This window comes from Phocoena sinus, chromosome X, assembly GCF_008692025.1.
Source record: "Phocoena sinus isolate mPhoSin1 chromosome X, mPhoSin1.pri, whole genome shotgun sequence".
NCBI lineage: Eukaryota > Metazoa > Chordata > Mammalia > Artiodactyla > Phocoenidae > Phocoena > Phocoena sinus.
Genome location: NC_045784.1, coordinates 62,448,890 through 62,465,425, shown reverse-complemented (window position 1 = coordinate 62,465,425; position 16,536 = coordinate 62,448,890). Strand labels below are relative to the sequence as shown.

The 16,536-nt window shown below is 36.5% G+C and overlaps 1 protein-coding gene across 4 annotated transcripts in view; it reads left to right on the top strand.

The window, feature by feature from the left end:
* Positions 1-16,536, top strand: part of PHKA1 (phosphorylase kinase regulatory subunit alpha 1) — a 148,501-nt gene that overhangs the window by 119,622 nt on the left and 12,343 nt on the right. Inside the window, exons 24-28 of one of the 4 annotated variants that reach the window (XM_032619579.1) lie at positions 866-944; positions 1,085-1,214; positions 4,271-4,372; positions 5,300-5,415; positions 5,545-5,592. In XM_032619579.1, the coding sequence (XP_032475470.1) occupies positions 866-944; positions 1,085-1,214; positions 4,271-4,372; positions 5,300-5,415; positions 5,545-5,592 (475 nt within the window). The remainder of the gene's footprint in view (positions 1-865; positions 945-1,084; positions 1,215-4,270; positions 4,373-5,299; positions 5,416-5,544; positions 5,593-16,536) is intronic. The other 3 variants (XM_032619580.1, XM_032619581.1, XM_032619582.1) reach the window with 3 other exon arrangements.

Genomic DNA, 16,536 nt, shown 5'->3' with positions numbered 1-16,536 from the left:
TGGAATTGGCCCCCACAAAAAATCAGCTATACTCTAGACTTTGTTCCAGGCCTCTCTCCTTGGCTTATTGATGGCTGTTTTTTCCTTATGTCTCTTCACATTTCTTCTCTCTCTGTGTGTCTCTGTGTCCAAATTTCTCACTTATAAAAGACACCAGTCATATTAGATTAGGGCCCACCCAATTACCTCACTTTAGCTTACCTCTGTAAAGACACTCTGAGATCCTAGGGATTAGGATTTCAACATAGGAACTTAGAGGGAACACAGTTCAATCCATAACACCTTATTCCTGGCAAACAGAACCTTTTATTACAAATCAGATCAATTTTGTGGCTACTGTGGGCAATCCAAAAGAAGATGGCATGCCCCATGCCCCCAGAGTGCTTAGTATCAACAGGAGAGTCAGAAGTGTAGGAGGGTGTGTGTGTGTGTAAACTGATGAAACTATAAAAAATCAGTATAACTCTATAAGGTGTGATTGTAAAGTAATAAAATGTCTTCCAAAAGGCACAGCTTAAATTTAGTTTATTACTTTTTAACCATAATAGTTACTTGTCAAATGTTAAGAATTAACCATGAAAGACTGGTCTGGAAGGACGTCATGGGGTGAGTTTTAAATACAATTTGGAAGGAGAAGGGCAATCCAGGCTTAGAGACGGGAGAGCAGAACTCTCCTGAGTTGATATGGGCCAGAGTGCTTTGGGGAGGCAGTGAACTTTGAAGACTGAAAGAACCAGAATGCTACCAGTAATGATGAGATGTTGAGACACTGACTTGGACTTGGGAGGAGCTTTTTTATTTTCTCAATAAATTTAGCTTTAAGTAGTTGCAGAATTTTGTCTTTCTCTACTGTCCTCTTCCTTAGACCTCTGCCCTATGAAGTACTCACTCAGCTGATAGATGAAGCCAGTGAAGGGGACATGAGCATTTCAATTCTTACACAGGTGAGCAGAATTATAAAGCCTAATCTGGTGATTGATATTTAAAAGTTTGTTTTCAGTTGATCTGGCAATTTCTGAAGACCACAAAATAAGCCTTGTGAGATCTAGGGCATAATTTTTGTCTATATTCATTCCATGCACAGGAAATAATGGTATACCTAGCCATGTATATGCGAACTCAGCCTGGCCTCTTTGCTGAAATGTTTCGACTTCGAATTGGTCTGATCATACAAGTTATGGCAACAGAACTGGCCCACTCCCTTCGGTGCTCAGGTATTCAATTAACTAACTGTTTGAGGCAGAATTCACTTTTAATAGAGTTCTATTGAGTTTTGAATCAGGAGGGAAAGGAATCTAAAGGATTTTTATCAGTATCTCAGAAGCTGCATATAGCAGTCTTGTTCCCATGTTAGTCAGTCTCTATACAAGTCAAGGGACTGCTATGACAAATTTATATATTAGTTGTCAACTTCAAAATTCCACCTCCTAGGGGCTCTGCACTCCCAATGACATTCCTACTAACTCCTAGAGTGATCCGAGGCATACATCAAACTAAGTGTGATAGACTGGGTTCAATTCTGATTCAGGCATGGCCACCTCTGGCTGTCAGATTGAGTCACCACATCAGTTTGATTATAGTGTCAGTATTCTGTCTAGTCAACATCAGGGTCAAATAAAGGAAGGCAATATTTCTATTCATATTTATCTGACAAGACTTTTTGATATTGGCTATAGGTGTATTTGGCAAGGTAGCAGTTTTAGTAGAAGAATAGATGGGGCCTTTGGAAGCTGTAGCACAGAATTATGGGGAGACCCCATGGCATGACTATTTTTTCCCTCTGTATTTGATTTCAACAAGAATGGCAAAGTAATAGAGATAGGGATTGAATACAAAGATAAAATCACAGTTGCAAAACTCAATTTTAGCCATTGTTTCAGTTAAATTTCCCCAAAAGGCTTTTAATTGAGCTGTTAGCAAGTAGCTAAATTTATTGGTTTGAATCTAACCTAAATTACATGAGATAATGTATATTTAAATAACCCTTTAAAGGAATAAAGCTAATGATTATTTTATACCTACCATATGCCAGACACTGTACTTTTTGCTTTTTATTTACATATATTATCTAATTTAATCCTTACAACAACCAACTGGAGAAGGTATTTTTATCTCACTTTTACTGATGGTAAAAGGAATTGAAACTCAAACTATTGGATGTAAAATAGGCTCAAGAATGTATTGTATAAAGAAGATGTGGCACATACATACAATGGAATATAACTCAGCCATAAAAAGAAATGAAATTGAGCTATTTGTAATGAGGTGGATAGACCTAGAGTCTATCATACAGAGTGAAGTAAGTCAGAAAGAGAAAGACAAATACCGTATGCTAACACATATATATATGGAATTTAAGGAAAAAAATGTCATGAAGAACCTAGGGGTAAGACAGGAATAAAGACACAGACCTACTAGAGAACGGACTTGAGGATATGGGGAGGGGGAAGGGTGAGCTGTGACAAAGCGAGAGAGTGGCATGGACATATATACACTACCAAACGTAAGGTAGATAGCTAGTGGGAAGCAGCCGCATAGCACAGGGAGATCAGCTTGGTGCTTTGTGACCGCCTGGAGGGGTGGGATAGGGAGGGTTGCAGGGAGGGAGATGCCAGAGGGAAGAGATATGGGAACATATGTATATGTATAACTGATTCACTTTGTTATAAAGCAGAAACTAACACACCATTGTAAAGCAATTATACCCAATAAAGATGTTAAAAAAAAAGAATGTATTGTACAACGCAGGGAATATAGCCAATATTTTGTAATAACTGTAAATGGAAAGTAACCTTTAAAATTGTATAAAAATTTTAAATTCTTTAAATAAAGCTAATGAGCAGTTTTTAAAAAATAAAACTCAGAAAGGTTAATAACTTGCCCGAAGTTACATAACTGGTAAATAGCGAAATTTGAGTCCAAGTCTGCCTGATTCCAAATGATTGCCAGTTCAGCACATTGTTATAAGATTACATGTATATATATATTTTTTTCTCAAGCTTTGGTATCAAGTGATGTTTCATGAGAGTCTGATTATTCAATAATAAACCTCAAGAAGGGATAAATCCTCAAACATTTGTCACTTTTCCTTAATTGCCCATTACAGATATTTTTTTTCCTGTGGATTCATCAAACCATGGCTATTTATTTCTTCTAGGATAAAGTCAAGATCCCTGGGTCTGATATTCAAGACCCTCAACAGTCTGGCCTCTACCTCCCACTTCAACAGTACTTCCCACTAATTTTATCAGTCCCCATCCTTGGAGATTGATGTCTCCTCTTATTTCCAAAGCATTTATTGTCTATACCTCTCATTTGACACTTAGTATAGCCATGCCATGTTTTACTGTTGTTTATCTTGTATACATGTCCAGTCTTTCCCAAATAGTTGGTCAGCCTCACAAGGTCAAGTACCATGTCATACCTGTTTGTACTAACATTGTTTAAAATCATGACCTACATGTAGTAAACTCATAATAGGTGTCTGATGTTGATGAACAGATTCAAGTTATATTCTCAATATTCTTCATAATTTCATAGATTCATATCTATTCTCTTTTTAAATCCCCATATTTCCAGATAGAGTTGTTTTGATTATTTTAGCCCATCTTCATAGATACAATCATTGCTTTCTCCGACTGGTTTCCAGTTCCATTGTGCTCCTTTCATTCTTCCCACTTTCAAATAAAGATTCTACTGAGTATCCTAATGATGTGGAAGAGGGGTGAAGAAGAAATCAAGGGCCTAGTTAATCCATAAACTGGATAATCAGTCCTTAAATTATTAAGAATCTGTTGGAGGATGAATACCTAGGCAGTATGGTGCTGGAAATCTATTTTCTTTAACATCTTTATTGGAGTATAATTGCTTTACAATGTTGTGTTAGTTTCTGCTGTATAACAAAGTGAATCAGCTATATGTATACATATATCCGCACATCCCCTCCGTCTTGTGTCTCCCTCCCACCCTCCCTATCCCACCCCTCTAAGTGATCACAAAGCACCGAGCTGAGCTCCTTGTGCTATGCAGCTGCTTCCCATTAGCTATCTATTTTACATTCAGTACTGTATATATGTCAATGCTACTCTCTCACTTCATCCCAGCTTACCCTTCCCTCTCCCTGTGTCCTCAAGTCCATTCTCTACGTCTGCATTTTTTCTTCCAATCAAGTGACTCAGAAATTCTAAGCAAGAAAGGAAATAGAGAAAAAATAGGGTGAGAGTGGCAGGTCAATTAGAAATCCCTCTGTTCTAACATTTCTGCTGAGTAGCTGAGGAAGCCACAGATGGCCTGATGAATCTCAGTCCTTCAGCCATGAAGAACCTCCTGCATCACATTCTCAGTGGCAAGGAGTTTGGCGTGGAACGAAGTGGTAAGGTTGAATCACTGCATTTCTATTTCAGAATGTTTGTTTTAAATGTCTCATTGATTTTAAAGTGTTTCTCTTTTATCAGCGGAACTTTTCTCCCAAATAAATAGGACCCCAGTATATGAAAGTTAAAACCAAAACTGTCTTCTGGAACAAGATTTGGAAACCACTGTGTGTCTTTTTTTCCCTTAAATGATATGTCAGTTAAGTAGATTACTAGCATATTTTGTTTTGGACTGTTTTATACATTCCCTTACATTATCTTAAGACTCTACTTTAGGACAACTAGCAACCTGTATCATCTGAAACTTTATTGTATTCCAGTTGGCAATAATTCAGTAGCACTTATAGTGGTGTGTGTGTGTGTGTGTGTGTGTGTGTGTGTGTGTGTGTGTGTGTGTGTGTGTGTAGCTGATACAGTGCACCTGATACATCCTTTCACTTTTAAATTCAAATACGTTTAGGGGTCTATCACAAATTAACCTTACACCTGCACTTGGTGGTTTGGTAGTGGTATTTGATATCAAGTACCTAAAACATCAGAGCAAATTAAAAGAGTTATCTCTCATGCTTAACTTTTAGACTTAGAATAAATAAATATATAATGTCAGATGGATGGATACTAGACCTTAGATTGTTATAAAGCAGTGTTCCTCAAGCCTTACTGTTCATAAGAATCACCTGGGTATCTTGCTAAACTGCAGGCTTTAATTCTAGAGTTGGGCCTAAAATTCTAACAAGCTTCTAGGTGAAGCTAATGCTGCAGGCCTGTGGACCACACTTTGAATAGCAAGGTTTAGTTGGTTGTTTGGTTTTTATTATTATTAACATAAAAGGAGGACATACATCTAAGTCTTTTAAATGTGGTGGAGAAAAAAATTTGAACCTGGTTATCCTCCCTCTTTCTCTTTAATCTGTCATGCTATATAGTTCGTCTCACTGATTCAAATATCAGCCCTGCTATTTCTATCCGTGAGATTGGTGCTGTTGGAGCAACCAAACCAGAACGAACTGGGATTATGCAGTTAAAAAGTGAGATAAAGCAGGTAAGATACTACTTGGGAACTGAGCTGGGATACTTTCATATTTAAGAACATTCTTTTGGACTGAGACTTTGTTAAGATCATGTATTTTGTTTCATATTCTGAGTTTAATTTGAGCCATTTATTTTTCAGGTGGACTTTCGTAGACTGTCTATCTCAACTGAGAGTCAGGTGAAACAAGTAGGGATCCATTAATATAGATTAACCTGCCTTTAGTTCTATAAAACATGCATGAGCTTATGGCTTTTTTACAAATAAGATAAGCCACAGAGTAGCTTGTTTGATTCTCCTTTTTAGCAATCTTTCTGCAGATAGCTTTCATTTTTCTGGGCCAAACCATCTTCCTGATTTTAAGAGGAAAGTAACTTGTTTCTGATAGCAAGAAATTGAAACCTTGAATTCCTCTTGTTAGGATTAATACATAATTTTGGAATTAATTTTATGAAAGTAGACTTACATTTCTTGCTTTTAAGAACCAGACTAGGTAAGGGCTTTTTTAAACATCTATTTTCAGTTATTGTCCAGAAATTAGATTTTTATCATTGTCATGATAGAGGTATACGAAAGGTGTTGTGAACACATAGAGGAAGAACATATAAATCAATCTGAGAGTTGGTGGGAGTCACCAAACATCATACTGTAGGCTGTTACTAATTTTTCCCTTGAAGATGAGAATAGATGAGTATTGTGTTATACAAAGAAATAATTAACACAAACTTCCATAGTGTTTTTCAGAACTCTGGGAAATGGTGTGATTTCAAAGTCTTTTAATGAAAAGCTTAAAACTACTCCTTCTACTTCCAAAATAGACTTATGCTAGCTTACGATATTAAAACACGTCCAGAAGAGGAAAGGCAAAATGGAAATTTTGCTTGTTTGTGTGCTTGCGTGTCTGTTTTAGGAGTCAGAAACCGTTTAGGAAAATAAAGAGCCAATGCTTGATGTTTAATTTGAAGTAAACTTAATTTAGGTATACCTATCAGATACCCTTTTACGTTTATATTATGCAAGTACAAGACCAGAATGGAATAAGAAAGGGCCTTGTGATAGAAAAGTGTTCACTTTACAGGATTTTTTCCTAGACAATTTGTATAATATGAACATTTTCCTATCTGAAAGGTTAAAGAACTACATTTCATACTGAAGAGTTAAAGTGATGTTCCTGGTAAACAGTTCTTGTTTTGGTTGAGAGTGATTGGCTAAATACTTCATGGTTGTTTATAGTCACAGAGTATTACTTACATGTTCATTATATATTTAGAACTTGAAGTCCATGTTCCCAGCTAGATTAGTATGATATTAAGGACTTGACCTACCCACCCAGCTATATCATATAATTTTTTTTACACATACACTACCTATAGGACTTTAAGAAAGCCAAAATCATTAGGACTGTAATTTAGAGGATTGAGAGCTCTAAATTTTCATTACTTTCTTTCTTCTAAATACCGATTTCCATCCTCACCTGCCTGTCTGGTATTTTGTATTGTTCTAAGCCCTTTTCTCTGCCACTCACCAATGCCCTCTTTTCTGATTATAGAAAAAATACTTGTAAAGGTAGTTTTATTTATTTTACCCTTTACCATGACTTTTAGAGTCAAGTTATTTCATCAGCTTTTCTAATGATAACATGCTGGCTAGTTACTTGAATAGTCTGTAATTTTACTCTACTAATAACTTTTAAAAACACATAATGTTTGCCTTGCCTCATCCCCTTTAAAAATTTATTTTCTCAAATATTTTTCATAGCCCAATGGTAGTCATCCCCGGGTGTAGATTTGATGTCACTGTTTTTTCTGGTAACTGCTGTTATCTTGTATTATATGACAATCAGATTGACTGAAAAAAGAATGAATCAGGCTTTCCTGGTGGCGCAGTGGTTGAGAGTCCGCCTGCCGATGCAGGGGACACGGGTTCGTGCCCCGGTCCGGGAAGATCCCACATGCCGCAGAGCGGCTGGGCCCGTGAGCCATAGGCCGTTGAGGCCACGCGTCCGGAGCCTGTGCTCCGCAACGGGAGAGGCCACAACAGTGAGAGGCCCGCATGCTGCAAAAAAAAAAAAAAAAAAAAAATAATCAAAAAGTAAAATTTATACTTATAAATCAACTTCATGCAGGGTGATATCTTTCCATTTCTTTTCCAAAAAGGCAGGTGAGGGGGTTCAACTCCAACCTCTTTTCCATTTCAGAAAACAAAATTCAATTTAATAAGTATTTATTTGTTAAGTATCTGTTCAGTCATTTATTCTTTTGACTAATATAATTAATTAAATGCCTGCTATGTGCCAGGCACTGGAAAGCATCGGTATCCGCTGGGAACTTGTTAGAGATGTGAAATATCGGTTCTCATCCTAGGCCTACTGAATCAGAAAGACTGAGGTGAGGCCCAGCAATCTGTGTTTTAATAAGCTTTCTAGGTGATTCTGATGCACTTTTAAGTTTGAAGATCACTGGGTTACTTATTCTTATTGTTTATTCATTTGTAAATATTAATTGAGTGCCAGTTTTGTGCCAGGCACTGGAAATACAATAGTGAACAAAACAGATGTGGTCCTTGCCCTCATGACGCTTACAGTTTAGGTAGACTGATCTCTGATTTAGTTTCCTTGGTTTAAATCAATGATCCATAATGGCCTATGATTTCAGATTTCTTAGGCTGAAGAGATTAAGGCCAGATGACAACCAAACAAAAAATGGAAAACTATTGGAAACAATATTGGTATTTCTGTTGACTTTAACCAAGTATATACCCTGTAATGAATTAGTGTAGTATGACTTGGCCAACTTTGTCATATCTACATTAATAAAGGAAGACAGAGGCATAGAGGAGGAGTTAATCTAAAAGCTCAGAACTATTGATATTTGGTTTTGGAAAACAGTCTGAATAGCCTTTGTGGTTTGACTCCACTCTCAGCAGCCTAGGATCTTTTTTTTTTTTTTTTTTTTTTTTTTTTTGCGGTATGCGGGCCTCTCACTGTTGTGGCCTCTCCTGTTGCGGAGCACAGGCTCCGGACGCGCAGGCTCAGCAGCCATGGCTCACGGGCACAGCCGCTCCGCGGCATGTGGGATCTTCCTGGACAGGGGCACAAACCCGTGTCCCCTGCATCGGCAGGCGGACTCTCAACCACTGCACCACCAGAGAAGCCCAGCCTAGGATCTTGATGGTAGAGACGAAGACAATGAAGATAAATCAAATGGAGTTCATCTGCTTGGTGCATCAGTGTGATAGTCACTGGCCAATAGAAGTGCCTTAGGGCTCTTTTCTCTTTTACATAGCAGTGGTGATATAGGCATTTGATCCAAATTAAAATGTAAGAAGTTCTTTTCTCAGAAAATATTTCTATTACCTTCTTTTTATTTTATATTTATTTCTGAATCTGAACTGTCAAAGAAACACTTTCCCCAATGTATTTTATCCTTTACTTTTATAAGTTTTATGTTGTAGCATGTACCAATACTTCATTCCTTTATATTGCTGAACAATACCTTACTGTATTGATATACACCACATTTTATTTATCCATTTATCAGTTGATGAACATCTGGGTTGTTTCTGGGTTTTGGCTGTTATGAATAACGCTGCTATGAACCTTCATGTACAAGTTTTTGTGTGGACATATGTTTTTATTTCTCTTGGATATACATCTAGGAGAAGTGCTGGGTCATTTGGTAACTATGGTTAACATGAGGAACTGCCAAATTGTTTTCCAAAGGGGACTGTACCATTTTACACTCCCACTGGCAATGTCTGAGGGTTCCAATTTCTTCGTATCCACACCAATCCTTGCTATTGTCCATCTTTTTGATTCTAGCCATTTTAGTGGGTATGAAGTGGTATCTCATTGTGGTTTTGATTTGCAGTTCCCTAATGGCTTATGATATTAAACATCTTTTCATGTGCCAATTGACTGTTTGTTTATCTTCTTTTGGAGAAATGTCCATTCAGATCCTTTACCCATTTGTTAATTGGGTTATTTGTCTTTTTATTGTTGAGTTGTAAAGATTCCTTATATATTCTGGATACAGTCCCTAAAGGTTCTTTATGTATTCTGGATACAAGTCCCTTATCAGATATGTGATTGGCACATAGTTTTTCCCATTCTGTGTGTTGCTTTTCACTTTTTTTTTTCTCTGAAGCATATCAACCATGCAATTTACTTTCTTGATAGTGTCATTTGAAGAACAGAAGTTTTTAGTTCGGGTGAAGTCCAATTCATCTAATTTTTCTTTTAGTGTCCTATCTAAGAAGGCGTTGCCTAGCCCAAGGTCACAAAGATTTATTCCTATTTTTTAAGAATTTTGTAGTTTTAGCTCTTACAATTAGGTCTATGATTATGTTTATGGGTCCCCAAGACCACCTCTCTGGTTCAGTGATTCACTAGGAGGACTCACAGGACTAAGCATACTCAAAGCTATGACTTATTACAGCAAATGAATACAAAGCAAAGTCAGCAAAGGGAAAAGGTGCATTGGACAAAGTCCAGGGAAAACAGGCACCAGCTTCCAGAGTGCTCTCTCAGTAAAGTCACACAGGATGCAACTCCCCGTGCAATGAGTTGTGACAACATGTATGAAATATTGCCAACCAGGGAAGCTCATTTAAGACTCAGCACCCAGGGTTTTTACTGGGGGCTGGTCACATAAACAGCCTCTGTCTGGCATGTACCAAAACTCTGGACTCCCAGAGGGAAAGCAAATGTTCAACATAAACCATAGTGTTTCCACAAACAGTTTAGGCACAATAAGCCACTGTTAATCAATTCTGAGAATGGTGGAAACCCTCCCAAAATCCAGCTTTCCAAATGCCAACCAAGGGCCAATCTTATAATCAGGCCTTTCCAAGAATAGCATTTCTGGCCTTCTATGTTAACTCTTTTTAGCACAGTAACCCATTTGGACTTAATTTTTGTGTATGGTGTGTAGTAGGGGGTCCAACTTCATTCTTTTGAATGTGACTATCCAGTTGTTCTAGCACTATCTCTTAGATAGAAGACTGTCTTTCCTCCATTTACTTTTCTTGACACCCTTGTTAAAAACTGACAAAAATGCAGTGGTTTATTTCTGAACTCCCAATTTTATTTCACTGATCTGCATGCCTAGCCTATGCCTGTATGACGCAGCCTTTTTTTTTTTTCCAGAGAAGGAAGGATTTATTACTTGCAGCAAGTAAGGAGAACACTTGTTTTCCCAAAGCAGTGTCTCTTGACACAGTCTTGATTATTGTAGCTTTATAATAAATTTTGAAGTTGGGAATTGTGAGTCCTCCAACTTTGATCTTTTTTAAGATTGTGTTAGCTATCATGGGTCCCTTGAATTTTCACATGAATGTTAGGATAAGCTTGTCAATTTCTGCAACGAACCAAATGGGATTTTGATAAAGATTGTGTTCAATCTATAGATCAGTTTTGAGAGTATTACCATTTTAACAATATTAAGTCTTCTGATCCATGAAAATAGGATCTCTATTTATTTAGGTCTTTAATTTCTTTCAACAGGTTTTGTAGTTTTCAGAGTGTATGTTTTACACTTCTTTCATTAAATTTATTCCTAAGTATTCTTTTTAATGCTGTCTTAAACGAAATTGTTTTCTTAATTTCATTTTCAGATTGTTGATTGCTACTGTTGAGAAATACAATTAATTTTTGTATATTGATCTTATATCGTGCAGCCTCACTGAACTCATTTATTAGTTCTAATTGTTTTTCAGTGAATTCCTTATATACAAGATCATGTCATCTGCAAATGACTTTCCACTCTGAATGACTTTTATTTTCTTTCTTAATAGCCCTGGATAGAGCCTCCAGTACAATACTGAATAGAAGTAGCAAGATTGAACATCTTTGTCTTGTTCTGATCTTAGGAGGGAAAACATTCAGTCATCAACCATTCATTATGATGTCAGCTGTGGGTTTTTTGTAGATGCCCTCTATTAGATGTAGGAAGAACCCCTTTGTTCCCAGTTTGTTGAGTGTTTTTTATCATTGAAGCGGTGTTAGAATTTATTAAATGCTTTTTCTGCATCTATTAGGATGATATGGGTTTTATCCTTTATTCTGTTGATAGGGTGTATTACATTGATTGATGTCCAGATGTTAAAACAACGTTGAACTCCTGGAATAAATTCTACTTCATTGTGTGTATTAAAAGGTGTATCATCTTTTTTATATGTTGCTGAATTTTTAGGTTTGCTAGTGTTTTGTTGAGGATCTTTGTATCTCTGTTCATAAGGGGTATTGATCTGTAGTTTTCTTGTGATGTCTTTGTCTGATTTTGGTGTAAGGCTAATACTGGCCTCATAGAATGAGTTGGGAAGTTCCTTCCTTTTCTCTTTTTTGGAAGTGTTTGTGAAGAAGTGATATTAATTCTTCCTCAGATGTTTGGTAGTATTAACCAGTGAAGCCACCTGTACTTGGACTTTTCTCTGTGAAAGTTTTGTAATTACTAGTTATATCTTTTTGTTATAAATCTATTTGGATTTTGTTTCTTCTGGAGTCCATTTGGATAGTTTGTGTCTTTCTAGGAACTTGTGGTTTTCACCTAAGTTATATATCAATAATTTGTTGACATGTGACTGCCAACGGTATGTCCTTATAATCCTTTCTATTTCTTTAAAGTTGGAAGTGATGTCCTCTCTTTCTATCCTGACTTTAATACATTTCCTTTTTTTATTTTTTGGGTATGTCTAGCTAAATATTTGTCAATTTTTTTGATGTTTATTTTCAAAGAAACAAATTTTTGGTTTCATTGATTTTTTTCTATTATTTTTGGTTCTCTATTTTTCTTTCTGTTACAGTCTTTGTAATTTTCTTCTCTTTGCTTTCAGTTTAATTTGCTCTTCTTTTCTTCTTTTTTTCATTGTCTTAAGGTAGAAGGTTTGGTTATTGATTTGAGATCTTTCTTCTTTTTTAATACAAGCATTTATAAAATAAACTTCTCTTTAAGCACTGTTTTAGCTGCATCCCATAAGTTTTGGTATGTTGTGTTTCCATTTTCATTCATCTCAGAGTGTTTTCTAATTTTCCTTGTGATTTCTTTCTTTTTTTTTTTTTTTTTTTTTTTTTTTTTTTTTTTTTTTAAAACATCTTTATTGGGATATAATTGCTTTACAATGGTGTGTTAGTTTCTGCTTTACAACAAAGTGAATCAGCTATACATATACATATGTTCCCATATGTCTTCCCTCTTGCGTCTCCCTCCCTCCCACTCTCCCCATCCCACCCTTCCAGGCTGTCACAAAGCACCGAGCTAATATCCCTGTGCCTTGCGGCTGCTTCCCCCCAGCTATCTACCTTACTACGTTTGTTAGTGTGTATATGTCCATGACTCTCTCTCGCCCTGTCAAAACTCACCCTTCCCCCTCCCCATATCCTCAAGTCCGTTCTCCAGTAGGTCTGCGTCTTTATTCCTATCTTACCCCTAGGTTCTTCATGACATTTTTTTCCCTTAAATTCCATATATATGTGTTAGCATACGGTATTTGTCTTTTTCTTTCTGACTTACTTCACTCTGTATGACAGACTCTAGGTCTATCCATCTCATTACAAATAGCTCAATTTCATTTCTTTTTAAGGCTGAGTAATATTCCATTGTGTATATGTGCCACATCTTCTTTATCCATTCATCCGATGATGGGCGCTTAGGTTGTTTCCATGTCCTGGCTATTGCAAATAGAGCTGCAATGAACATTTTGGTACATGACTCTCTTTGAATTTTGGTTTTCTCAGGGTATATGCCAAGTAGTGGGATTGCTGGGTCATATGGTAATTCTATTTGTAGTTTTTTAAGGAACCTCCATACTGTTCTCCACAGTGGCTGAACCAATTCACATTCCCACCAGCAGTGCAAGAGTGTCCCCTTTTCTCCACACCCTCTCCAGCATTTATTGTTTCTTGATTTTTTGATGATGGCCATTCTGACTGGTGTGAGATGATATCTCATTGTAGTTTTGATTTGCATTTCTCTAATGATTAATGATGTTGAGCATTCTTTCATGTGTTTGTTGGCATTCTGTATATCTTCTTTGGAGAAATGTCTATTTAGGTCTTCTGCCCATTTTTGGATGGGGTTGTTTGTATTTTTGTTATTGAGCTGCATGAGCTGCTTGTAAATTTTGGAGATTAATCCTTTGTCAGTTGCTTCATTTGCAAATGTTTTCTCCCATTCTGAGGGTTGTCTTTTGGTCTTGGTTATGGTTTCCTTTGCTGTGCAAAAGCTTTGAAGTTTCATTAGGTCCCATTTGTTTATTTTTGTTTTTATTTCCATTACTCTAGGAGGTGGGTCAGAAAGGATCTTGCTGTGATTTATGTCATAGAGTGTTCTTCCTATGTTTTCTTCTAAGAGTTTGATAGTTTCTGGCCTTACATTTAGGTCTTTAATCCATTTTGAGCTTATTTTTGTGTATGGTGTTAGGGAGTGATCTAATCTCATACTTTTACATGTACCTGTCCAGTTTTCCCAGCACCATTTATTGAAGAGGCTGTCCTTTCTCCACTGTACATTCCTGCCTCCTTTATCAAAGATAAGGTGTCCATATGTGCGTGGGTTTATCTCTGGGCTTTCTATCCTGTTCCACTGATCTATCTTTCTGTTTTTGTGCCAGTACCATACTGTCTTGATTACTGTTGCTTTGTAATATAGTCTGAAGTCAGGGAGCCTTATTCCTCCAGCTCCTTTTTTCGTTCTCAAGATTGCTTTGGCTATTCGGGGTCTTTTGTGTTTCCATACAAATTGCGAAATTTTTTGTTCTAGTTCTGTGAAAAATGCCAGTGGTAGTTTGATAGGGATTGCATTGAATCTGTAGATTGCTTTGGGTAGTAGAGTCATTTTCACAATGTTGATTCTTCCCATCCAAGAACATGGTATATCTCTCCATCTATTTGTATCATCTTTAATTTCTTTCATCAGTGTCTTATAATTTTCTGCATACAGGTCTTTCGTATCCTTAGGTAGGTTTATTCCTAGATATTTTATTCTTTTTGTTGCAATGGTAAATGGGAGTGTTTTCTTGATTTCACTTTCAGATTTTTCATCATTAGTATATAGGAATGCCAGAGATTTCTGTGCATTAATTTTGTATCCTGCTACTTTACCAAATTCATTGATTAGCTCTAGTAGTTTTCTGGTAGCATCTTTAGGATTCTCTATGTATAGTATCATGTCATCTGCAAACAGTGACAGCTTTACTTCTTCTTTTCCGATTTGGATTCCTTTTATTTCCTTTTCTTCTCTGATTGCTGTGGCTAAAACTTCCAAAACTATGTTGAATAAGAGTGGTGAGAGTGGGCAACCTTGTCTTGTTCCTGATCTTAGTGGAAATGCTTTCAGTTTTTCACCATTGAGGATGATGTTTGCTGTGGGCTTGTCATATATGGCTTTTATTATGTTTAGGAAAGTTCCCTCTATGCCTACTTTCTGGAGGGTTTTTATCATAAATGGGTGTTGAATTTTGTCGAAAGCTTTCTCTGCATCTATTGAGATGATCATATGGTTTTTCTCCTTCAATTTGTTAATATAGTTTATCACATTGATAGATTTGCGTATATTGAAGAATCCTTGCATTCCTGGAATAAACCCCACTTGATCATGGTGTATGATCCTTTTAATGTGCTGTTGGATTCTGTTTGCTAGTACTTTGTTGAGGATTTTTGCATCTATGTTCATCAGTGATATTGGCCTGTAGTTTTCTTTCTTTGTGACATCCTTGTCTGGTTTTGGTATCAAGGTGATGGTGGCTTCGTAGAAGGAATTTGGGAGTGTTCCTCCCTCTGCTATATTTTGGAAGAGTTTGAGAAGGATAGGTGTTAGCTCTTCTCTAAACGTTTGATAGAATTCACCTGTGAAGCCATCTGGTCCTGGGCTTTTGTTTGTTGGAAGGTTTTTAATCACAGTTTCAATTTCAGTGCTTGTGATTGGTCTGTTCATATTTTCTATTTCTTCCTGATTCAGTCTTGGCAGGTTGTGCATTTCTAAGAATTTGTCCATTTCTTCCAGATTGTCCATTTTATTGGCATAGAGTTGCTTGTAGTAATCTCTCATGATTTTTTTTATTTCTGCAGTGTCAGTTGTTACTTCTCCTTTTTCATTTCTAATTCTATTGATTTGAGTCTTCTCCCTTTTTTTCTTGATGAGTCTGGCTAGTGGTTTATCTATTTTGTTTATCTTCTCAAAGAACCAGCTTTTAGTTTTATTGATCTTTGCTATTGTTTCCTTCATTTCTTTTTCATTTATTTCTGATCTGATTTTTATGATTTCTTTCCTTCTGCTAGCTTTGGGGTTTTTTTGTTCTTCTTTCTCTAATTGCTTGAGGTGCAAGGTTAGGTTGTTTATTCGAGATGTTTCCTGCTTCTTAAGGTGGGCTTGTATTGCTATAAACTTCCCCCTTAGAACTGCTTTTGCTGCATCCCATACGTTTTGGGTCGTTGTGTCTCCATTGTCATTTGTTTCTAGGTATTTTTTTATTTCCTCTTTGATTTCTTCAGTGATCACTTCATTATTAAGTAGTGTATTGTTTAGCCTCCATGTGTTTGTATTTCTTACAGATCTTTTCCTGTAATTGATATCTAGTCTCATGGCGTTGTGGTCGGAAAAGATACTTGATACAATTTCAGTTTTCTGAAATTTACCAAGGCTTGATTTGTGACCCAAGATATGATCTATCCTGGAGAATGTTCCATGAGCACTTGAGAAAAATGTGTATTCTGTTGTTTTTGGATGGAGTGTCCTATAAATATCAATTAAGTCCATCTTGTTTAATGTATCATTTAAAGCTTGTGTTTCCTTATTTATTTTCATTTTGGATGATCTGTCCATGGGTGAAAGTGGGGTGTTAAAGTCCCCTACTATGAATGTGTTACTGTTGATCTCCCCTTTTATGGTTGTTAGTATTTGCCTTATGTATTGAGGTGCTCCTATGTTGGGTGCATAAATATTTACAATTGTTATATCTTCTTCTTGGATCGATCCCTTGATCATTATGTAGTGTCCTTCTTTGTCCCTTTTAATAGTCCTTATTTTAAAGTCTATTTTGTCTGATATGAGAATTGCTACTCCAGCTTTCTTTTGGTTTCCATTTGCATGGAATATCTTTTTCCATCCCCTTACTTTCAGTCTGTATGTGTCTCTAGTT